At 44.0% G+C, this 24,536-nt stretch overlaps 1 protein-coding gene across 8 annotated transcripts in view; it reads right to left on the bottom strand.

Annotated features, from left to right (window-relative positions):
• Positions 1-5,852: 5,852 nt before the first annotated feature.
• The window catches only part of adamts6 (ADAM metallopeptidase with thrombospondin type 1 motif, 6), a 66,032-nt gene continuing 47,348 nt past the window's right edge, over positions 5,853-24,536 (bottom strand). For all 8 annotated transcript variants that reach the window (XM_023797235.2, XM_023797269.2, XM_023797279.2 and 5 more), the window contains 10 exons: positions 24,332-24,465; positions 19,729-19,852; positions 19,073-19,153; positions 17,550-17,713; positions 15,970-16,108; positions 13,952-14,081; positions 13,639-13,843; positions 13,346-13,522; positions 10,239-10,395; positions 5,853-8,687 (listed from right to left, as the gene is read on the bottom strand). In XM_023797235.2, the coding sequence (XP_023653003.1) occupies positions 8,578-8,687; positions 10,239-10,395; positions 13,346-13,522; positions 13,639-13,843; positions 13,952-14,081; positions 15,970-16,108; positions 17,550-17,713; positions 19,073-19,153; positions 19,729-19,852; positions 24,332-24,465 (1,421 nt within the window). In that variant the 3' untranslated portion in view covers positions 5,853-8,577. The remainder of the gene's footprint in view (positions 8,688-10,238; positions 10,396-13,345; positions 13,523-13,638; positions 13,844-13,951; positions 14,082-15,969; positions 16,109-17,549; positions 17,714-19,072; positions 19,154-19,728; positions 19,853-24,331; positions 24,466-24,536) is intronic.

Here is a 24,536-nt window from a genome sequence, read left to right as displayed (position 1 = left end):
ATGAGCTTTGCTATCTCCGCAAGGTCCCAGTTCCCCTTCTGTATGGGTCACACGTCAATTAATGACAATTAAGTACAATGGTGGTCCATGACTTACCAAACTTTACTACAGTATCTCTCCACATACTGCGCTTGTTGTGCTAAGTGGCCCCATCCGTTAGTTTGAATGCCTATTTTTATCTATCCATTCAAATTGGAGGAACGTGAGAAGCAGGGAATGTCCCCCTGGGTCTTATCCAATTCACACGTCCTTATCAGGAAAGCGGGTGACCCCCCCCACCTCCCACCCCGATGAGCTGTCTCTCCATGGCAAAACAGCACATCCTTGAAGGTCCAGCGCTTCAAATATGCAGCACCCGTCCCTCAGCGTGAGGTGAGCGGCTGAAACGATCCGGAGATTTGAGTGACAGTGATGAGTTTTCCAGCCGCCGTGGGACACATGTGCCATGGATTTCGTGGTGAAAAAACATGCTCCGTGGTCATACAGCACAAAGGACACCTGTGAGAGTGTGACCGAGATTTAAACAGCGATTTGGGTATTTTATATAATTTTTTTGTCAAAACTGAAAAAGATATGTTTTAGAGGGGCTTTTGTGCGATCTATTCATCAAGGTTGTTCTACTAGGAGTTGCCTAGTTTTGGAGATATTAGTTGTAGAAATGTTGGACTTTTCTTGAATATAATGGGAGTGAATGGCATTCTTTATCTGGTGATTAAAGTGCTAGAAAAATACATTTCAAAAATCCAACAGCAATGTCTCTTACCAGAAATCATGATCGGGTTACTCAAGATAATCCATAGATTTTGTAGTAAGCAGTTTAATCTAGGAACTATTTTCTTCTCCTGAACTCCACACAACAATAGTATCACTGCAGAAGATATGAGTCTGCAGACTGCAGCACAGACTAAAATAACACCTGACATGATTCTCTGATAAGGTCATCAACAATCTCAAATCGTCAATCTCAAATCTTAAACTATTCTTCAGCAAAGGAACCCCTCATGTGCTACATTGGACAGGATTGTTATATTCAACAAAAGTTACAAAACACTAAGCTAACATTTGTTAAACTTGAAACAAACGACACAATTCACTTTTCACATGCAAAAAAAATAGTGTTTCCGGAAGTTGCCGTCACATTGTAAAGTGAATGTGTGCATGAGCCTTGCAAACGCTGTGTGATGATACTGAGTGGCTGCCATATATTGAAAATTGATGCCTTTCCCTTCACTTGGCACCCTGCCTGTAACCTGCATCGTTGGGTCATATGGGTTGCAGTGCTAAACCCAGACATATTGTCCATTTTTGAAAGAACGCCTGGACACGCAGACAGGGGCCCAAAAATAGGATGAGTCCTGGGAAACTGACACAGGGCAACCCTACCTTCTGGACTGTTAAGGTTTGTTATTTATTAACCTAACTAAAAAATTTATAGATGGCAGATTATACATTACTAGAGAGAACTATTATATTAGTTTTTTCCCCCAGAACAAATAACTGCTGTGTCCCTGGAAGACGTTTGATGTTTCCTACTGGATTAAAGTCCTTCCCACCTGCTGGACTAACACCTTACCCATGCACTGAGTCCCTAACCAGTTTGCACTGAGTCCCTAACCAGTTTGCCATTCCCCATTATTCAGATATCGTAAAGCTTTCACTTTTGGACCCATACTGTATTTTTAAAACTTGCACTGATTCTGGTATTCAGAACTCCCCAGGATTTGAGTGCAGATGAACGTTTAAGGCTAACATAGAAATTACTTTTTTTTTTTTTATGTAGATCTGACCTAATTTTGGATAATGTTTTACATGATTTTATTTGGAACATTACACTTTTGTAAAACCATCACTAGGTTTCCAAGATGTTTCTGCAGGCCAGTATTGCAGCTCAGTTTCAAGTCTGTTCTGGCGCAGCAGATTGTTGAATGATGTAGCTTCTTTAGGAGCAGGAATATTTAGTTTGGTGATGCCTCTGTGTTTCTGTGTCACAAAAATACAACTACAGTACAAATTTAAATTGACACAAGTCACTTGTACTTCTGTTTTTTGGAAATGTCTGTAGTTCAAATCTAATCTACAGTGAAATTCTTGTGCCACAGTTGCACGAGGGGGACGATAGGACAAAACAGTGGAAACAGGACACCCAACCTGCAGCTAACACTGCTTGGACCCCTAATAAATATATTCAACACGTATAAGTTTGTGCAAGTTTGACAAAATGCACTGATAATAGTGCAAACAAATAGGTAAACTGTACACACAAGTGCGTGAACTTGTCAAGGAACCAGGTTCTTGTGGGAGTAACGGAGGTTCTCTGACAGTAGTTGGCCTAGTGAGTGATGACAACACAACAGCAAATAAATCAATCTGCACCATCTAAAATACTAATGCTAATTCCAATACTAATACTAATTAATACTAATTAATACTAATTCCATTTACCGTGGAGGTCGGAACTCGGAATGATGTCACACCCGAGTAAACTGTGTTCCAGTGAAGCAAGTTGGAAAGCCATTTAGCAATACCAGGATCTGTTTCAAATAGCAAGATTTCTTTCTTAGCTAGATAACTTGTCTAATTTAATTTACCCCAGTTTAAAAGGCCTTTATCTTCATTCACTTACATTTAGCCCAGACTACCTTAAATCCAACAAGTTATCTAGCTAAACAAGAAATCCAGCTTTGTGATACAGGTTCCCGGTTGTATTTTCCAGATTCTCATTTAAACTGGAGTGAAACCATGTCTTGAACACCCCGACCGAAAGGTGGGGAAGGATCTTATTCCACATATCCTTTAACAAACTTATTCACATCATGGCTGTTGTGCCGAAATAGAGATCCTGTTTGTCCAGGAGCTAAAATCTCAAAGTTCCCATTTTTTTGGTTTACTTTCAATGGTGTGGAATTAATGTAAGCAAATATGATGTTGGGCCACAGGAATCTGCATAGTATTTTAAACTGATGTGTCATCATTCCTGAAGTAAAGCCACTGGCAGCACACTGGTTTGTGGTTGTGCTTCAGACCCGGGGATTGTGGGTAGGTAGGCCCACAAGCTGATGCTCTCTCTCAGTGACCACCTGTATGTACAGCTGTAGGGTATCTTGGGGCATTATGTTCAGATCACTATATGCTTAGATGTGAAATATTCAAGCATGGTCCAGAGAAACCACAGACTAGCAGAATAACTGGAAAAGATTGAAATATCTTCTATGATAAGTAATCCAAGAAAAAAAAAAAACACGCAGAGAACTTCTTACTGCAAATTTACATGAGATACTCCTCTACACACCGCAGTGCCCTGGTCAGGCATTCCCCAAATACTTCAGATTAAATCATTAAATGCATTTTTGGAGAATGTGAAATTATCTCCAATGATTGCCTGTTAAATATTTCACAGTAATTCAAGAGGCATTGCTTTGATATTTTCATTTTTATTGACTTGATAAAACCATTTTGATTTGTTTGTTTCGACTATGTATATTTAGGAAGCTGTTCTCGACTGTATCACAGCCCTTATCCGGAAAATCAGATCGTAGGTAGATGCAATCGGGATATATGTATGTACAGTATGTATGTATGTGTCACTGGACTGATCCTTGTAGGAATTTGCTGGAAGCTAAGTAAAGACAGCCCCTGACTGGGCCTTGAACCTGTGCATTTTTGGGCACAATCCAGGTCCTGAACCAACAGTTTGACTGTTTGGCCATGGAAGACATAACATTTCACTCCCAATATGTCATTCTTATATACAAAATGTAAATTGTTTTTAACAATGTTGTATAATTGTGTGGACTGTTAGAGTTTTATCAATGTGACAGTTGTTGCCATAAATTTGTTTCTAGAAATTCAGATTCTACAAAAATCTGTCACAGAATAAGATTATTTAGATATGACAAATATGGTATGGCCTATTTCGTGTGCTTGGATAAAGTGAAATTAGACAGTAATTAAACTCAAAGTTAGAGGGGCATTAAATACTAATGTTATGGGTTAAATGGTGCCATGGTAATATTGCCTGTGAATCAAAGTACAAATTTATATGACCTTTACATTAACATTTGAAAAGTGACCAATGAAAGAGGCTTGAAGATACATATTAATAACAAAAAAGCTATTCAACCCACAACAAAGATGAAAACAGAAGAGTAGAAATTCTACTGTGAGTAGATCATAAACACCTGCTGGCCAGTGGCCAGCAGGACCCCAAGCTAGCTCCTTCACAGCCTGAATTATTTGATCACGGGCAGATTATAGAGACACATTGTACTGACTTGTGGCCTTCCTGTTAGACTTAACAATCCTGGCCATTCACCTCTGATTTTTCTCAGTAACAATATATATATATATTTTTTTATCACATCATGACCTGTACATTCTGAGGTGCAGGAACCACTAGGCCCCAAACATGATGTTTAGAATCACTAAGGAGATCCATTTTCAGCGTTTAGTCAAATGGTAACAGAACGTCTTCACCCTTCCTGTATTGAGATGCGATTACGTGGCTTGCTGTTTGGTTGATTGAGCTGTTTGCCTTAACCAGCAAGAGTATAATAATACAGTGGCTACTGAGTATGTGTATATCTGGCATCAGCAAAAAAGCAATTTAGATGAACAGGAGTCACCCATGTCATTGTTTTATTTCAGAAAATGAGACTGATGTGTGTGTTTTCAGCTGAACGCTGCTCATACACTGCTAACAAAATGCTATTTTACTGTGCTGCAGAACACAGTCAGTCACAGATAGACCGGCTGCATTCCGGTGTTCTGTCATTCCACCGTCTTGAGATTAGGGTTAGGTTTTAGGAATTAGGGTTAAGGTAAGGGTTTTAGGGGGTTTTGGGGGGTTAGGGTTAGGGCTATCGATTAGCACTACGGTAGCATAACTCGACAAAGTAGCTCATCTCGACAGAACACCGGCGATACACGATCAAAACATTATTTTGAGACATTTAAGTGAATTCCTACTAAGAGCTGGATTAAACCTGAATGCCTTCATGATCAGAAGTGAGTAACATGGGAAATACAGCAGCAAAAAGCAAACCTCGTTCAAGCAAAGCCACTGAGTATGGGGGTGTGGTCAAAGATTTTACTACATGGTTTTATAATGTTTCTCATTTGTTAGAATGGAATCATTTTACCCATTCTTCTTCTAACCACTTAGCCTGGAATCATGGGACCTGGAAACTACCCCTGGTACCACAGGGTTAGGGTACACCCTGGATGCCAGTCCATCAGAGGGCAGGGGTACACCCTGGAGAGGATGCCAGTCCATCAGAGAGCAAGTGTACACCCTGGATGCCAGTCCATCAGAGGGCAGGGGAACACCCTGGAAGTATGGTATTCCATTCCATCAGAGGACAATCTGAACCAATGGGCAGTTAAAAGACACCAGTTACCCTAACTGAATGTCTGCATGCCATGCGAACTACACACACACACACACACACACACACACACACACACACACACACACACACACACACACACACACACATACTGCAGAGGCAGGATTCCATAACCCGACCATGGTTGTGTGAGGCAACAGCTACCCACTGAGCCACCATGACATCCTAGAAGCTTTTTCATTTTTTGTCAAATCCCAACAACCTCAAGCCTCTTAACTTGCTGGAAATCCTTCAAAGAAAGGTTTCAGCATTGTCTGGGTCTAACATCTGTGTGTTGGTTACCCTCCTTGGTGCCTTTTAAAACTTGAGTATACTTACTGCCCACTGCACAGATGTAAGTCTTATAAGCTACCCAAGGCAGGACAGAGGAATACCTTAAACACAGCTGACCACATCCTTTTACATACAGCTGGAGTGAAAATACTGCGTAACACACAAGTCTTTCAGATCAGCTTCTTTATTGTCCTTACGTTAAAGCAGGTTGCCAGGGAATGGATTTCACTGCACATATTTTTATTCTTCTAAATTTTTTTAATTGCATGCAGTGAAATACATGTGACGCAAGTGAAACGACGTAATAAATTAGCATATAATTTACAACTGGAAATAAAAACATTAGTAACAGTGTACCAACATTAATACTGCATACAAAATACAAGCAACTAAACCAGCGTTTACGGGGTAAGTGACATGACATCCAGACACCAGAGTTCACAGCTACGAGTGCCAGTTTTGTTGAGTCTTGGGAAGCTCCATGATCCCACACCTGTAAACTTACACAAGAATCTGCCAGACAATGTAAGAAAATGTAATTATAACAATCAATCTTTAGCATTCAAAATGGTCCGTGTTTATCTTGTAGAGGGTCTACAAAGTACAGCGGAAGAACAAGTAACATGAAATATTGGGGCTTTTTAATAATAAGAGGATCTGTCAGGATTCATAGATATTCCGCCATTTTTATTTCTTTCTATCTAATCCGCATGTTACACGTCCAGTTTACATTCTGTTCTGTTTCAGTCTCAGTGTTTATCTCCTGTGTTTTGTAGCCTTTTCAAATCCCAGTTGCATACAAAAGTAAGAGGTTCCTCACCGGCTCTTGGGGTGTCCAAACACCGTCTGGCTAGAGTACATGAAGGAGAGCAGCACAGGCCAGAGTTACGTTAAGAAGTCCATCGTCCGCAGAAAAAGGCCTCCTTCCAAATACCCAGACTGAGGTAAAAGTCACATTAAACCCCATCCCCCAAAAGGGTAAAATCCATGCACCAACACGTACACCAATTGCCCAAGATAAGTCTAGTCACTGTCAAGTGAGCTGGGGCAGCATTGTGCAGAAGTGCATCACAGATTACTGGGGGGGGGGCTTGGAAGCACCAAAAACGGAGTCCTCCACCAGTGGAAGAGTGGGATGGGGGGAAGCTTCCCAGGTACCTGGAATACTCTGCAGAAATGTGCTACGGCTCACACCAAGTGCAGGCTGAGTAAACAGGCGGTGGTGGATGATCACATGGTCTGGAGGTAGCCAATCGGAGATCAGCAAAGATCTGGTTTGTCATGATCCATCTGTCCATCCGTGTCCATGGGAGATTGGCCTGGGATGTGCCTGAACCCATTCCAGGCCAGGTAGGTCACATGACACTGCCGTGGAGATGCAGTTGCTTGGTTATTGCCCGTATGCTGTGGCGAGCGTGTGTTTCAGGGATCTCCATCTCAAAATGAGGGGGAAGGGACACACATAGAGCACCTGTTTCCCATAGCAATGCACTTCAGATATTAATGAGCACATGCATTGCACGGCGAGGCCTGAAACAGCGCCTCTCACTGGCATACACCCTCATTACATGCAATAGTTTTCATATGCACGGCAGGTTAATTTCACTGTTTGATCCCAGGAACCTGAGAGTGCAGTTTCTCAGCTGTGTGAAGGCTCTGACCCCTGGACTCTGCTTTAGGGTGAGATTGTACCCGGGGGGGGGGGCAGGTTGGGACATGAGATCCAGCAGTGGCTCAGGGGCCCAGCCTCCAAGCCTATTCATTAAAACAGGTGTATTCCCCTTTCACCATCTGGGAGGACACCCCCTCCCACTTAACCAGGTTAAATTTAACTTCTTCTGTCTCCCATTAGATCCCAAACCCCCACCATAGTGTAAAGACAAACCTCTCAGTAACACTGAGCACCTTTTCTCTCTCTCTCTGTACTTTTCTGAGGCGCCCCCTCCAGGCTGGAGGTCCTGCTCTGGACCACGTGTCTGCAGGACAGCATGTGTGGTCCAGCCAGTGAGTCTCTGACACCGACAGAAGTGGGAGCGAACAGCAAAGACGCAGCCTCATTACTTGTTTTCTTAAGAGAGAGAGGAAGAGGAGGAGGGAAAGAGGGAGGGGGAAGAAAAAAACTACAAAAAAGTAATATCTTTCCACAACATCTTACTGCCACCTCTAAAGTTGTTCTGGTTTCTTAAGGTGGCATGCTCTTAAGGCGGTATGCTCTTAAGGTGGTATGCTCTTAAAGTGGCATGCCCGTTAACAAACTGCCAAACTTTATATAAAGATCTTATTTTAAAAAAATGACAAGATGTAATCAGGAGTGTATGCAAAAAAGGAGTACTAACGGATTCACTTTATTAGATAATAACAGAAACGTCGAGGCCAGTAGGGGGCGGTGTATTTACAAGGTCGGGGAGTCAAAGCGAGGCAGAATCACAATTACAGTCTACTGTGACTTTGTGGTCCCAGGAGGGGGGGGGGGGGGGGGGAATCCCAGGCATTTCCACAGGCACCCACACCTCCGAGGAAAGTCTAACTCTAAATCTGCATCTGCAGTATGGTGCACCTTTTTGCGTGTGACGTGTCCAGCACTTTGGATTACAAACAACAAACGAACACAATCATAATAATAGTAATAATAATAATAATTGTCGTCATTATTATTATAATAAAAATTAACAGCAACAATCACATAAGTTCCCACTTCACAGAAGTGACAGGTAAACTGAGATGTGTCAGCCCAGGCTGAGCAGTGGTTTGGGTTTCCACAGGATAATGAAAAAAATAAAAAAACACATGCGGGTGCCAGACACGGGCCCCTGCTCCCCACCGCCCTCCTCCTCTTCCTCCTCCTCCTCTTCCTCGTCCGGCTGTCCAATCCCCGGCACTAGTCCCTCTCCCACACGGGTCAGTGTCCTTGGCATGTTTTGCAGCACATCTGCCTGAAGTATGCGCGGCTGCAGAACTTGAACTTCAACACCAGTGGGCAGTAGGCCACCTTGTTTACGTCTCTGCATTCTGCAAGACGGGGGGGGGGGGAGGGGGGGTGAGGGTGTGAGATGGACACGAGGTAAGATGTCTCGTTAAGAGCCTGAGCCCCCACGCTGGGGACTCCGTCGTTAGCCTGCCCTCAGACTGGCGTTCGTCTCGTTGGGCCATTCGGCCTCCAACATCGTCATCAACGGCAAAGTGAGCTGATCTGGGTTACTGGGCTGCTGTGGGGGAGGGAACTCTCTGTCCATCCTGGGGGAGGGAATCATGGCCTGTTTCTTCTTAAATAAATATATACACTAAAAAAACCAAAAGATTATGATGCGCCCCCCCCCCTCCATGAAGCGAATACTGTTGCATGTCAAGTTCTGTGATATACTAGACCGTCAGATAAAACTTGGTACTCATAGTCAACATGCACTCTTAACTCGGCAACAGTAAAACGTTTTCCGTCGTTGGGTGGTCCCACTCGCTGATGTGACGTCGGGCCGCCGGGAGGGACAGCCCCGGTGGCCCAGAAAGTCTAACGTCCTCAGGGGGCACCCCACTCGCACGTCACGTGTCAGCGCGAACAGGGCCACGCCAGATGCACACAAAGCCCCCCCAGATAAGCCATGTGCTTTCAGGCCTCGCATCCTAATCACGCTGTCTCCGCGGAGATGCTTCCTGGCGTGGTTCGTAGGCCAGGCAGGCCGCCATGTCGGCATGTAGCTTAACGGTCGGGGATTAATGGCTTTATCGTGATGGGGGGGGGGGGGGGGGGTCTTCCCTTATTAGGCCATCCAAACGGCCCGGAGAGCGTGGGATGGAAATAGATGGTCCTCTCATGTCTGGCTATCGCCCCCAGGGTAATCCTATGAGGGTGTCACAAACTTAAGCACCCTGGTACGACATCCAAGAGGTAATCCTACTGATTTCCTGCCCGCTTCTCTGTAGCTGAACGGACACACGGGCGTCTGATCCGACTCCAGGCCATGTTCAGATTATCTGAGACCACACCAACATGAGGACTCTTCTAGCACCAAGCCCCTGTCTCCATTATACTCAAAATGGGTCAGTACCTGGCTTGGGCGGTATTATAGCACTATGGTATTACATGTACACACTACTGAAACATGGGAAGTCCTCCACAATAAAATTTGTCATTCAGCGAAAAATATTGTGGGGGACACCCCCTCTCCCGCTTGAATTTTCTCCCGAAAATGTCAAAATACCAAAAAATGCCGAGATATAAAGGTCAGTATGATGGCTTTTTTTGCCTTGGACCCTGGTGGCTATCTGCTGAAGCCCAGAATAAAGATGTAGATTTTTTCCCATCCAAGTGCATGGACCCTATGAAATCTCTCCCCCCCCTCGGTTAAGAGCCTCTGACAGAATTTAATTCAGTGTCTCTTAAGTATATATGCTAAAGATTTAATATTTAAACAAAGATTTGACAGTTATTGAATGCAATTAAGTTTTTTTTTGCTATGGTTTAAGCGGTTAAATATACAGAAATGCTCTCTTACTCATCAGTACACAATGTTAACATGCTAACATGCTAGTAGTGGCTGTTGCCGTGGGAGATGGGGCACTCACCGTCACCGTTGGAGATGGGGGTGGCATCGCACTTGCTCTCGCACTGCTGCATGGCGGGGGGCCTCAGGGATTCGGGACACTCGCTGGAGGGCTGCCCCGTGTAGGAGAGGCACTGCACGGTGCGCATCTGCTGCCCGAGGCCGCACTGCGCCGAGCACTGCGAGAGGGGACACGTGGGTAATACTCGTTAATTAATTAGCCTCATACAAGAGATGGAGGAAATGCAGCTGTTGCCGAGGTGGCACTTGTAAATCTATGGCTCCACTTGATATACAAGATTATCCAAAAACGCTGCGGTTTGACACAACATCAAAAGCTCCCGGGCTGAGCCCTAGTGACCCCTGTCCTGAGGTGATTAACCTGAGCCTGTCCACGTGTGGCACCACCGAGGAGGTCCGCATTCCAGGAGGTTTTATTAGCAATGATCTGTCATGGCCTCGAAGCTATGCAGCGAAGCCCTGGTGCTCTGTGGAGCGTGGCCAGGTTACGCTGACTTTCATTCTGTTGGGGTTAAACTTTCAGCGACTCCTGTCAGGCGGCTGCAAGACTGCTGAGGGTGCAGACGTCTTAAATTTCCATCCCCGGCATGAATGCACACATACATGCTGTCACACCGTATCCTGCAAAGAACAAAGAATTCCTACTAACTAAACCCCAGGGAAGTTTAGTCAATCTTTAATCCAATTCATTTGCGTTCCTTTCCATGTTGGTCTGAAGGAGCCATGACGTTGACGGTCACCTGAAGGATGGACAAGTGCTGGAGACCCAGCCACCCGGCTAACAGGCCACTAATGAGCCGTTCCCGTTCGCTGACAGCTGTTTCTAATCAGCTTCCCTCCCAGATCAGCATCCCGTAGTCAGATGCCTCGACTACTGTGGTTCTTCCAAGCCGCCACAGGTGGGCCTTGTCAGCACCGGAGGCCTTAAAGGGGATTATACCCCACTGACCTTTTGGCCCTACAGGTCCAGGGAGTCCGGCCATGTAAGTAACCCCCCCCAGAAATCTGGCTGCACCAAGATAATTAGCCTAGCAAGGGAGAGCAGTCTTCAAGCTTCAAGAGTACCAAACCAAAAATAGACACGTGTGTTGCATAAGGGATATCACTGCTGTCACGATACTGGTGCGAGAACCCTAGAATGTGTGCAGGTTCTAATTCCCAACAGAGCAGATCCAACCAATTATCAGCCCAAGAAGAATAACTTACAGCTTCATAAGAACATAAGAAATATACAAACGAGAGGAGGCCATTCGGCCCATCGAGCTCGCTTGGGGAGAACTTAACTAATAGCTCAGAGTTGTTAAAATCTTATCTAGCTCTGATTTAAAGGAACCCAAGGATTCAGCTTGCACTACGTTATCAGGAAGACTATTCCATACTCTGACTACACGCTGTGTAAAGAAGTGCTTCCTTAAATCCAGTTTGAAATGTTCTCCCGCTAATTTCCACCTATGGCCACGAGTTCTTGTATTTGAACTAATGCTGAAGTAACTATTCGGTTGAACAGCATCCAAACCTGTTAGAATCTTATAGACCTGGATCATGTCCCCCCTCAGTCTCCTTTGCTTGAGGCTGAACAGATTTAGCTCAAATAACCTTTCCTCGTATGACATTCCTCTAAGACCAGGAATCATTCTTGTGGCCCTACGCTGCACCTTTTCTAAGGCCGCTATGTCCTTTTTAAGATATGGTGACCAAACCTGTACACAATATTCTAGGTGAGGTCTCACCAAGGAATTGTATAATCTTAGCATTACCTCCCTTGACTTAAACTCCACACACCTGGAGATATACCCCAACATCCTATTGGCCTTTTTTATTGCTTCCCTGCACTGGCGAGAATGAGACATGGAAGCATCAACATACACACTTCCTTTTACTTCACTGCGAAATTAAGAAGCCAAAGCTGTTCAAAGACAACCAGCAAAGCACACAGTGCCCTCTTGTGGGGGTGGGGGTCAGGGGTCGGAGGCCCCCTGGTTCAAGGGGATTAAAAGGTCATAGGTCAAAGGAAGATCATCCGGACTGTTTATTTGCAGAGATCCCATAGATCCTCCGTGTTTAAGCTCCTCGAGACGGCAAAGCCTCGCATCTCAACGCGAACAATGCAGACACAAGAAACTGTGCAAGGGCTCCAACGACACTTAATAATGGGATGTGACATCTGCAAGCAGGAGACCTCAGCACCAGCATCTGTGTGCTTCTTAAAGGCTATGAGCTTGTTATGTCCAGTCAAGTACCGACTTTTCTTTTCAAAAGCTAACTGGCTTTTTCCGGAGTCTGCTAACGAGACCCGCCCGTCAAACAGAGACCTGATGTTGGGACGCCCCTAGAATCCGTTTGATCTGTTTGATCTGTATTGTGATTTAGGAATATTGCTCAGATTGTATCTCTATCTCTCTGTCTCCCTCTCTCTCTCTTTTGTGACCGGGGTGTAACTCAGAAGCAGCTCCAGGGAGGGACGGGATTTTCCCGCCGCCACCGACACGCTCCTGACGCGCTCCGCCGCACGCGGACGTCAGCGGCTCCCCGAACACCAGCATTAATCATCACAATGTAAATTACACTGACCGCTGACCAAAACACAGGGGATGCGAGGGATAAATATGCAGCTTCAGGCCTCTCGCCTCGTGGAGTCTCATGCAGGGGAGACCATGTGATTTGGGAGAAACAGCTTACTGAGAAGTCTGTTGGAAAATCAGGAGCAGCCCATGATGTAATGTTTAGTTGGGAAGTTTTAATTAAATTAATAGGAAAATGTAATAATTCTACTGTCGGATTGCATTCGCAATCACTGATGGCCTTTCCCGCTCTGTCTGTAAAATGGTCCTGCAAGGGCTCGGTGATTACACAATGCTTACACGTTAAGGGCAATTTAGAGATGGGGGGGGGGGGGGGGCAATAGTACTTCCCATTAAGCCAACGTGTTCCCTCCTCCCTAGGTTTGGATAGTGTGTCTAATAAAAATAATGACTTCAATTAAGCGATTAAGCCGTACAGCCAAGGAGGACAAAAGCCAGAATAGCCTGCAGAGTGTGAAGGGTTCTGGTGTTACGAGAGCATGCAGAATGGAGGTTGGTTGCCGAAGGGGGTGGGAGGGAATGGTACCTGTCCCCACTCTCCAGGGATCCAGCGGGGGGGCGGGCAGCGGCCCAGGCTGCAGCGGATGCGCACCGGGGGCTTGTTGTGGTCGGGGCAGTGGGCGGGGGGGAAGGTTTTGGCCAGATCGCTGCTCTTGCAAAGGACAATACGGTGCTTGAAGCCAGGGCCGCACTTGGGGGTGCACTAGGATTGGAGGGGGGGAAGAACAACTCATCAGATGACAGGGTGACAACATCGTACTACGCATCCCTTAACAGACTTAACAGAAGGTGGGAAATTTCTGGAAACTGCAGCAATACCTCTGACCAGTCCAGGGTGACCCACTGTGGGGGACATGACTGGTTATTGCAAGACTCTCTCTCAATGGGTCGATGGGTCAGACAGTGACTGTCCTCCAGTGTCTCCTCCTCAGCAAGCCGGATGCGGCGTATGCACAGGACCGTCCGTGCCCGGCTGCCCCCGTCGCATGTCTTGCTGCATTCAGACCAGTCACCGATGAACCACCTGGAACCAAAACAGGATGGTAAAACACCAGTGTCTGTGGTGTCAGGAGAGTCCGGAAGACGCGGTTCATTGTGGCCTTCATCATGGAAGGTGGGCCTGCACACTCACTCAGGGGGGCAGGGCTCTGTGTTGCAGTCCCTCTGGTTCTCCGGCGGCTTGCTCTCTGGGTCGCAGTAACTGTTCTGCACAACAGAACTGTCGTCCACCCTTTTGCACACTACTTCCTGCTTCTGGAAACCTATTGGATCAAGACAGACACGTCATGTTGCCTGTGTCACAGATATGCCGTCAGCCGGTCCACTTATCAGCCCCCCCGGATGTCGAGGAAACCCCCTTTATGCCTCCCTGGGGCTCCCCCCGTGCTAAAAAGTCAGGCAGCAAGGATGCGGGTCTATCCATTTAGCTAGTGTGATGGGGAGCTAGACACAGTAACCAACACAAAGAATCTTGCTCAGAAAACCACTTCAGCAACACATCCAGATAAATACTTCACACCTCTGCTCAGGCAACTCTACAACAGTCCATATTATCTGGGTGAACATTAATGAGGGAATCATCTAAGGAGAGAGACCGTAAGTACTCATTTCAAAATGGAGGGTGGTAAGGGTAATAGATTTAGCGTAGCCACCAGGGGGTTGGGTATCTGCCAAGGGTTTAAGGTCACTATGTTAGGAAATGCTGCCCTGGTTAAGGTCACACACATGCTGACCCTGACACTCGCTCATGAGCCAGGCAGACTGTGAGACCCTCGTTTCCCCCATCCATGCAGCCTGGGCACTAGTATGCTATCCAAAGACTGCCCAAAGAGTCTTGAGGTGCCAGGATGTTAACCACTTCAGGACGGAGAGGATAAAAGAGAGGCTACAAGAGAGGCTATCCTTGATATGAATGATATGTTTTCAATTGGTGAGTGACAGGGGAGGGGGGAGGGGGGGCACTCCAGGGGCCAATCAGCTGGAGCCAGCACCCCAGTGGCCCCACCCCTGTATTCACCAGTGCATTCCCGCCAGGTGTTTTCAACTTCCTGATTGCCGTGGTGCCACACGCCATCAAACAAGTCAAATACAAGAGCCAGATCTGGTAGCTTATGATAACTAATAGGTTTGTTGAGGCTCTGTATGCACATGATTTTTCTCCTGTTTTATTTACATGAAAGTGATGTAATGACCTTGACCTTATACACTGACATTAGAGTTTGTCGCTATACCAGAGTGTTATCAAAACAGACATGAATCACATGACATAGACCTGGGAGCAGTTTGATCTTGTATTAGTAAAGGCTCTAGAACTTTGATAAAGTCACATTTAACAACAATAAAATATCCAGGAGGCAGCTTCAGGCAACATTTCTTGGAAGAGGCTGTACTTTAAATTTTTTAGTGGTTTAGTAACAAAAATTCCCAAGAACGTGCCAGCGATGTTTGCATTTAAAATTTAGCAAATTCTTTGGATGCTTTTAAATAGTCACGTATAAAGCTTGCAAAGAACAGCACAGGCCTGCAATTTTTGGGCAAACGATTTTTTGCAATGGCCCACATTTAACTGTGGTGGGGAAGTTAGGAGATTTAATTATATAGAGGGCCGACTTTGGGATATCTTTCATCTGTAAAACAGTTGTACTGGTAAACCGACCAAAGTGCTTAGGAGTACGTTCATACAAATTATACAATAATCCTTTACTCAAACTCTCTGAAATATGGAAAGTATATGTTTAAGTCCTTAATTCTGAGAGAGGGTTGAAATACTTAAGAAACCTGGCAGCTAAATCAAATAATTTCATGTCAGTCGCCAAACGTCTCGAACCCATTACTGCCTTGCGTTTTCAAACTGCCTTATTTTTGTCGCAAATGCACAGCTGACAGATGTGAGTATATCTGAAGACATGAACTGCAAGTCAAGCCTTGTGATACCTGATAAATGTCCATGGTTTTATCTTTTAAATACATAATTCTGTTCATACATCTAGATGTGCCCAGAGGCAGGTCTACACAAGTGAGGTTTGGCTTTCCGTTTAGCGATGACTGACGAATCCTCTGGTGTATCAAAGTAGCTGCAGTTAACCTGTAGCATGTGGGGAGACTTTCACATTTAAATGGCCCCTTATCGCGTTGCTGTGAGACTCTTACCCCCAGCGCAGGTGGTGGAGCACTCAGACCAGGGCAGGTGGTGCCAGGAGAAGCCGGCCTCGTTATCCCCGCTTCCTGTCCGCGCGATGGGTACGTTGAACCTGTAGCTGATGCCAAGGTTCTGCTCCTGCAGGAGGACCTGCGCAGCAGAGAGGCCTTCAAATGAAACTGATGCACAACTGTAGGGCTGCACAGAAATGGGGAAAATGGTAATATCGCAGATTACCTTATATATTCCTGCAAAAATAGCAGGAATTGGGAATATCTTTACTGTATTCCCACGATGGTGGTAATAAAATTTATGGTAACACTGTGGTAATGGAGATGTAACTGCTTGTACCTGTATTTTCTTATATCTGCTATATTAATTATTATAAGTCTTGTTCTCTTAAATAATTTGTTCTCACTCCAAAACCACGTGGCAGTGTCAAGTGATTTAATAATTAAGATATTTAAAGGCAAATATTGACATTTTACACTGTACCGTTGGTGTGCTAGTGAACACAGGGAGGGGGAGGGGATGCGGATGAGGATAGATATCCCCGTGTAGCTCTCTACGCACAAACCCCCAGCAATCGAGCAGCCTGCCTTGCCCACGTCCCTTGGTACCGTGCCCACCTATATATATTTAGCAAGTTCGGCTGCGGTGCTGCCGTGTTTATGTTTGAGTTTGAGAGGCAGAAAAGGATTATGGGTATGAGGGGCAGCTCTTTGAGCCACAAGGAAATTACTTGTGGTGGATTGGCCGGCCTTTTCTATTCCGGTACTCCTGTGAGGTCTGGTATTTTCAGCCTTAAATTTCAGCCGAAAGCCAGCATGGTCTAGGAAACCACAGGCCAGACAAAGATATAAATATTATAAACATACACACGTATATAAATATCTGTCTGTGAGTGTGTCTGTGTGTGTGAGCATCTGTCTGTGAGTGTGTACCTGTGTGTGAGCATCTGTGAGTGTGTCTGTGTGTGTGAGCATCTGTCTATGAGTATGAGCATATGTCTATGAATGTGTCTGTGTGTGAGCATCTGTCTGTGAGTGTTTCTGTGTGTTTGAGCATCTGTCTGTGAGTTATCCAAGCAGTTTTTTTTTTTTTTAAATATCAGTTAATATAAGTGAAGAACATATAATGCTGTCATTCTGGATAGTGTAATAGCACTTCTACATTAAGGAGAAGTTTTTGATATTTTTTTAATTCTATTATTTACAGTGAAAACACAATGTTAAGTTGGCCATACTGAGACCCTTTATAACAACATGCCAAATAATGTCACGTCAACTATTAAGCATGCAAACAACAATGGATACATTTTTATGAGGGTTTCCTTATTTTGTGTTGTTTTATTAGTTTTTTTCCCCACCACAGTAATGTAAACAGCTAGGAAAGCTGGCTTGAAATCTGTATCTTGGTCTAAGATTCGCATTATCACCACTGACGTTACTCTTTCAGTTTTCCGTATTATTCAAGCCATCCTACACGTGAAGCTCATGTTGGCCAAACCACACCTATAACAAAGGGCTCCTTGATACACAGACATATAATTTCACAATAAGGAGGCACTGTGATGCTGCGGTGGTGTTACCATGACAATGAGGTTTTCTGTGGTGGTCCCCAGGGCTTCCAGTGACTCGGGTTCATCCGTCGGCCTTTTGTAGTGGAACGCCGTTCCGGCAATGTCGAACTTCCGGGGCCAGTCGATGGTCCACGCCCCGTTGATGTAGTATTCATCTCCTTCAGACTTTAGCGCTGAAAGACGTGAAATGAAGGCATCCTGACATCAGCGACAGCGACTTTCGCACCATTGCCACTGAAGGCTTGCCTCCTTGGAGCTACACCTTGATAAACGACCTCCTCAGGTAAAAATGGAGCTCCGTTCAGTCTGTCGTCAAAACAAAGGTTCCGTCTCCAACCACAATAAATCTCCCGAATCTCCACTTTCTCACATCTGAGCAGCAGCCAAGCCGCAAATCACGGCTGATCCTCCTGCCCTCGAACATCCCTCCGAGGTTATCATTAGGAGCTGGCCGTAATCTCCTATGTTATCGGGGAGCGGTGAGCGTGACTCATCAGCTTTGCTTTTCGTTACTAATTACACAGGCTTCCTTTTTCCACATATTCTGCATCCTTTCATGGAAAAAACTCAGCACAAAAGCGACGTTCTTCACAGACAGATGCCCCATTGGCAGAGATTCCAAAAACCATGTGCAGACTCTCACTTGGCAGGAGACCTGCTTCTTAAATTCTAAACTACAGGATCATTCCAGTGGACAATTTAATAAAGGCGAGTAAATCCACGTTGCATTCACCATCTCTATGCAACTCTTTTTCTTTCCAAATAATCGCACCGAGCAGGGATCCTGTGTTCCCATCACAGACGGGCATCAGACCTACTCCATGAATCTAACGCTGGACGAAACAACATATTAAATGCCGTCCTTCAGCCTCAATAAATCAAACCACTTCTGGCATATTGTTTCAGATGCTTCGCTAATATCTCACCAGAGCCAAATTTGGAACGTGTCATCGTTTCAGAGAGCTGAGCCGACGCTCAGCCTGCCAGCATCTATGTTTGAGTTATGATTACCATAACCAAATCCACTTGTCTGACTGTTTAAATTACGGAGACTGTGACTTCTCTGTATCTGTAATTCAAAAAAAACGATCTCTCTCCTTCATCTTGTCCACTAAAATCAGTTGCTCACAGTGAAAGCACTGGCTGTCACAGTAATGCAGATTTATAGCTGTGCAATAAACAGACCCGCTCTGCCGATTCACAAACCACATCTGCAGCTGACTGTCTCCCCCGCGGCGCTGACTGGCGCGATGGAGGAAGCAGGTAAGAAAAAGCAGCAGTAACTAGAAGTCTATTATGCAGTCTTGGCTGGCAAACAATACTCTAGAAGGATAAACAGCCTGGGAGAATTTCTCAAGTCCAAAGTATTGTTACTCCCTCTGAGTGTGAAATTCCTACGAGCAAGAAACAGATACCAGTACAACGTGCAAGAAAATGTGAATAAAAACGGTTCCTAGTCACAACAAAACAGGTTAGCCACCTATACAACTGCATTCTTACTGTCACAAAATATTATGCGCGCAACCACTTACCAATGTAATTCTTTGAGACGGCTACCTCTTTGATCTCGATGTGAACTGATCCACGTGGGATCAGAACGACCTCCATGTAGCCTGGAAGAGAACGAGAAAATGGAGTAGAGCTACAGTAAAGATGACAGTGATATGTCCTTATTCTTTAAGTTACCATCAAGGTGATACAGGACAAAAAAAATCATAAATATGTGCCAAATCAGGATTCCTACATGAAAAACTAAGGGTATTCCTTAGCAGCATGACACCTATGATACATTTGTAGGCATGCAAGTCTGATTAAATGTATCTCAACTGAGGAGATTGAGAAATTCAGTTTATCACCAACGTGACACAAAGAAGCAATTATTTACATGAAGGATCAAGTGCCTTGCAAAAGCTCTGCTCCTGGCAGGGCAAAAACACCCGTTTGTCATAAACGGCAATTTCTACAAGATAAGAGGACATATCATCATGGTGTGATTTTAGACCTGTCAAAGCTGGCAGGGTAGCCAAGACGGGGGTTGTTCTGGTCCAGTCAGGAACACAGGATAAGCTTTGGTGGTAATACACCTTACACTAGCACCCTTCCCAGTGGAAGTTCACACCCATAATGCACCCCCCCCCCCAAAAAAAAAAAAAAAATAATTAAAACATCCTGTTGTCATTCACAATACCTCCTCTTGGAAGAGAGTCATTGAAAAGTCCTTCTGTGACCTCACACGTGCTGCCATCCCCACCACACACACGGCACCGGTCCTCCTTGGCATCCGAACCGAGTATGTTGTCACATCCCACGTGCTATGGGTGCAAAGACAAACCCAGTGTCCAATCACAGCTGGCTGAATGGAGGAATGTGATCAATCAGTTACAACACTATGACAGCACAGCCATAATGGGCATTTTGGGAGTCACCTGACAAGCATACATACCACCTCTGATAGTGTCTGCTCTGTTCTGCTTTACTTCTATTTTACTCCAGTTGTTGGGTACACAAGTTATTCATAGAGGTCTAAAAGTAATGAAGAACAAATACTTCGTCATTGTAATTAAGTAGGTTTTTTTTTTGGCACTTAACTTGAATATTTTAAGTTGTTGCAATTTTTACTTTCACGTTGCTACATTTCAAAAACCAACTTTTTACTCCAATACACTCAATAATAATAATAATAATAATAATAATAATAATTAAAAAGATGTGCAAAAAGCATACAGCAGACCTGAGTGTAGGCCTGCACGATTTGGAGTACAATGTAAATCACATTTTTTTCCCCATTCAGAATCGAAAAATGTAACATTATTCTGTGAATGTACACTGTGAATGTACACTGTTAATGTACACTGTTAATGTACACTGTTAATGCACAGTGTTAATGTACACTGTTAATGTACACTGTTAATGCACAGTGTTAATGTACACTGTTAATGTACACTGGCAATCTCGGCAAGTTTCACCCCCAGCAACTGCAGTGGACTGCAGCTATGACCAAGCTACCTACAAGCAGCATATTTTCTCAGTAAAAAGAAAATATCTGCTTATCCTCTTGCGACTCAGTTATCCTTACTGTGATGCACTGTAACTTAAAATGCTGCATTCAAACCTGTCTTGAGTGAATATAAAAGGATGGGTTGCATTTGATAAGATTAATAGATCTGAATGTGTAATACTTATTACTTTTCATACTGAAGTAGTTTTAAAACCAGGTATTTTTTTTACTTTTACTTGAGTAGTATTTTACTTGCTTTTACTTGAGTAACATTTTGGTGTGATATCTGTACTTTTACATAAGTATGAAAATTGAGTACTTTTCCCACCCCTGGTTATATTTCTGACTTATTAGTTTTGTTCAGTAAATGCAACTCAGATGATGACCAGCACTGTTTAGTTCTGATGCTGCTCACATACACCAACAAATACTGATTGTTACTCAAGAAGAGAGCAGTACGTGCTTGAAAGGCAGGAATATTTCTAACATGTATCATCTTGTACTAGAGTAATGTTGCAAAGCCAAAAACACACAAAAATCTTAATTTCTTCTGGTTTTGGAACAATGACATGCATAGGTTTTCTGCCTTATATGGATTTTATATTCTATTCACAAAGGACCAGGGAAAAAGTTATAGTTCAATACAAATTCTCCACACAGAATGTCTACACTAATGGACTACACTGCTTTAAAATCTGATTTTAACCACCTTGTCTTTCAAGAGAACTGAAGCATCTGAAATAGGTTTTGTGGTGACTATGATATCTGCAAGAAAATAACGATGGTGACATCGTCCTCACGTTTCAGAAGACTGTATAAATATGACGTCCATTTGAAAAGAAGCCCAACAGGGGCCAGTGTGCCTCTGCAGGAAAGGCAGTAAAAAATGATTTTGATTTTGAGCTTTAAGGGGGGAGAAACACCAGCTTTCATCAGGGATTGTCTGGTGAATCACATTTTTATGACCTCCCAAAGATCAGCCCTGCAATATAAAAAGTGATCCCTTCTGCTCAGAACAGCAAACAAGCTGTATCCAGGTTATGCCACACACACACACACACACACACACACACACACAGACACACACAAACACAGGTTTGAAATTATATCTTTGTGGGGACTTTCTATTCATTTCTACGGGGAAAACTCTAATCCCAACATGACGACCATAACCCCTACCCAGCCCTAACCTTAACCATAAGTAACCAAATAAAATATGAGACATTGTACTTTTTTGATTGCATTCACAGATCTTTGTGAGGACCTGAAAAATGGTCCCCACAACATCAAAAAACAGGCTTTTATTACATTGTGGGGGATATTTGGTCTCCCAAATTTATCTTTCCATCCCTTTGATCCCTTCAAACTACAATTCAAAATGCCACTGCAACTTCCCAAACACAAATAGTTTAAAAGCTGATGATAATAATGTTTGACCACTACACAATACATAAATAAGTAATAAAACACTGTGTTCTGCAGTACAAACAACGGCACGCATATTGGGGTTCAAAATAAAATTCTACATGTCGCTGCAACTTCCCAAATACAAACAATTAAGAATTCTAGGCCTATGTTGCATATGACAAACAGCAATTGACTCGTCATGGTTAACTATTCCAGTAAATCACTCCCACACATAACTTTTCTGCCCTTCCTATTTATTTGTTTTTAATTCTCCTTATTTGATTTTCACTCGGATCTTTTTTTTCGCTGCTTAAGACAAATGAAACCCGCAATGAGAGTCTAGTCTGCTAATTCGTACCTGACATAAAATGAAGCTTAAAATTTGTTAAAATTTTAGATAATGTAATTTATATTTTCCTAATTTATGCTACATATCACCCACCTACAGCCCATTCGGAAAACATTTGATAAATTTGAAATAAAGTTTGAGAGAATTTGGCAAAAAACTATTTTGGAATAAAATGTGTGTGCTAATGTATGAAATCCGGTTTGATGGTCTTGCATTTTTATTGCCCGTTTGTGGTTTCACGAGTAAGAAGTAGACTATTATAATTTAATTTATATAATTTCCCATCAAATGTTTGGCCACAAAGAGAATGAATGAATGACATTATGCACACAATCACAGCTATCATGTTAGTATGACAGTATAGACGCTCCTCTAATTACAAACTTTCAACTTACAAACTTTCAGACATACGAACGAAGAGGACTGCAAGTCCAAATTATGTTTGTTGGGCTCCTGTTCCCTGTCTGCAACATCAGTTTCTTTTTCTGTGTGCCAATTCCGCCTAGTACGACCTCTGGCCGCTACTCCCGCCTCGCAGCAGTATAGCGTGTGTACTCCCAGCATCCCAGTTCTTTGTACTTGCGTATACCCAAGGTGGCCCTAAGCAGAATTTTATTTTGAGCCCCCACCCCCCCCATTACAAAATGACTGTATCACAAAATCACCTGCATGGATCCAACTGCCTGTCAGCGCATTTGACCGCTGATTGGTCAGATGCTGAGTGCTGTCAATCATTGCTGCAACGCGCACGGTGTCAGATCACTCGTCTCTTTTTTTTTCTCTCCTGCCTTGGGCTGATTTGGTGCTCTACGCGAGCAAATGCAGAGAATGCGTCCCCTTGCGGAAAATGGGCCCCCCCATGGATCGTGGAGCACTACGCACAGCGCGTGTTCTGCGTATAGGGAGGGCCGGCGCTGCGTATACCCTTAAAATAATGTTGAATAACGACTTATGAACATTTCAAGTTATGAACGGCCATTTGGAACGTATCTCATTCGTGAGTAGAGGAGCGTCTGTATAAGTCATACCATACAGCAAACTATAATAGGTATACGTCCAGTGCTATTCCAAAGATTGCAAAATGGATATTTGTAAGGGACTAACACATGGCTGTCAATACAAAAATAAGCGCACTAAATGGTGGAAGGTTATATCACTGGAGCTGGATCCATGCCTGTTCTGCAGCCAAAAGCCACAACTTCTCCAATATGGCGGTCAAATCGTTGCACTCGCAGTCACGTGATAGCAGGTTTAGTAAATATACGTCACTGATCAGAGCACTTTTGTTCCCTTGTGTTTGGGTCCACCAACACTCGTGTCTGTCTGCACTCTTGCAGCCCACAGGGATCGCAGTATTCTGGGTATAAATCCCAAAACCAGGTCAGAAGAAAGCTCTGTACAGGATCCTTGTGTTCTAGGAGTCCTGCCCTGCCACCCTTTCGCACTCAAATTTTGCTCATTAATCTTCCACTCATGTTACTCGCTTGCTTGCAGAGGAATCGCAAAGACCCTCTACAAGTCTAAACAACCCTTTATTTCCAATTACCTGACTGATGTAACCTGACAGCTTAATCAGCACATGATAAATCTGGTCTCCAACTAAGTGATTTTCCAACTAACCTCTTACGTGCCTTGTAGCCCAGTAACTACCTAATTACATATTTTGTGCTACAATATGCTTAGGATATTTGCTGATGGAAAAACTCCAATGTAAATCAAACAATGTTAATTACAGTTTGCTTTTCATTGACAGAATGAGCAGCCAAAATATGTGTTGCAAATTACTTGCATATTCTATCAGCAGAATTTTCCTGTCATTAAAGCAATGCTTCGCTGTAAATACAATTTTATTAGCTATAACACTGTGTGTTGATGTCAAAGTCTCGCTAAAGTGTCTTTAAAGCTTTTTTTTCTTTGCATGCAATTCATATTTTTATGGTGATGTAGGAAGCCAATGGGAAACACATGACCATGCTGGGTGGTGTGTGTGAAATCTACAGAAGGCTCCATTTGTCAGTCAGGACGGTCAGTCCCCACCTTGCACTCCCCATTGATGCAGATGTCCAGGGAGTCAGCCTGGCAGCGGGTGCCATCGATCACAGCCGGAGAACGCTCGGTGTAGAAGTTGTATCCCTCCGCCAGGCAATTGAGGGCACATGGTTTCACGCCACCTGATGCACACCGAACATGGACAAGAGTGAAAAGTCAAACTCGACAAACAGGGCACCTTGGCCATCAGTGT

The sequence above is a fragment of the Paramormyrops kingsleyae genome, chromosome 7 (assembly GCF_048594095.1).
Source record: "Paramormyrops kingsleyae isolate MSU_618 chromosome 7, PKINGS_0.4, whole genome shotgun sequence".
Taxonomy (NCBI): domain Eukaryota; kingdom Metazoa; phylum Chordata; class Actinopteri; order Osteoglossiformes; family Mormyridae; genus Paramormyrops; species Paramormyrops kingsleyae.
Note: the sequence above shows the minus strand (reverse complement) of the source record. Positions and strands in the feature narration are given on the sequence as shown.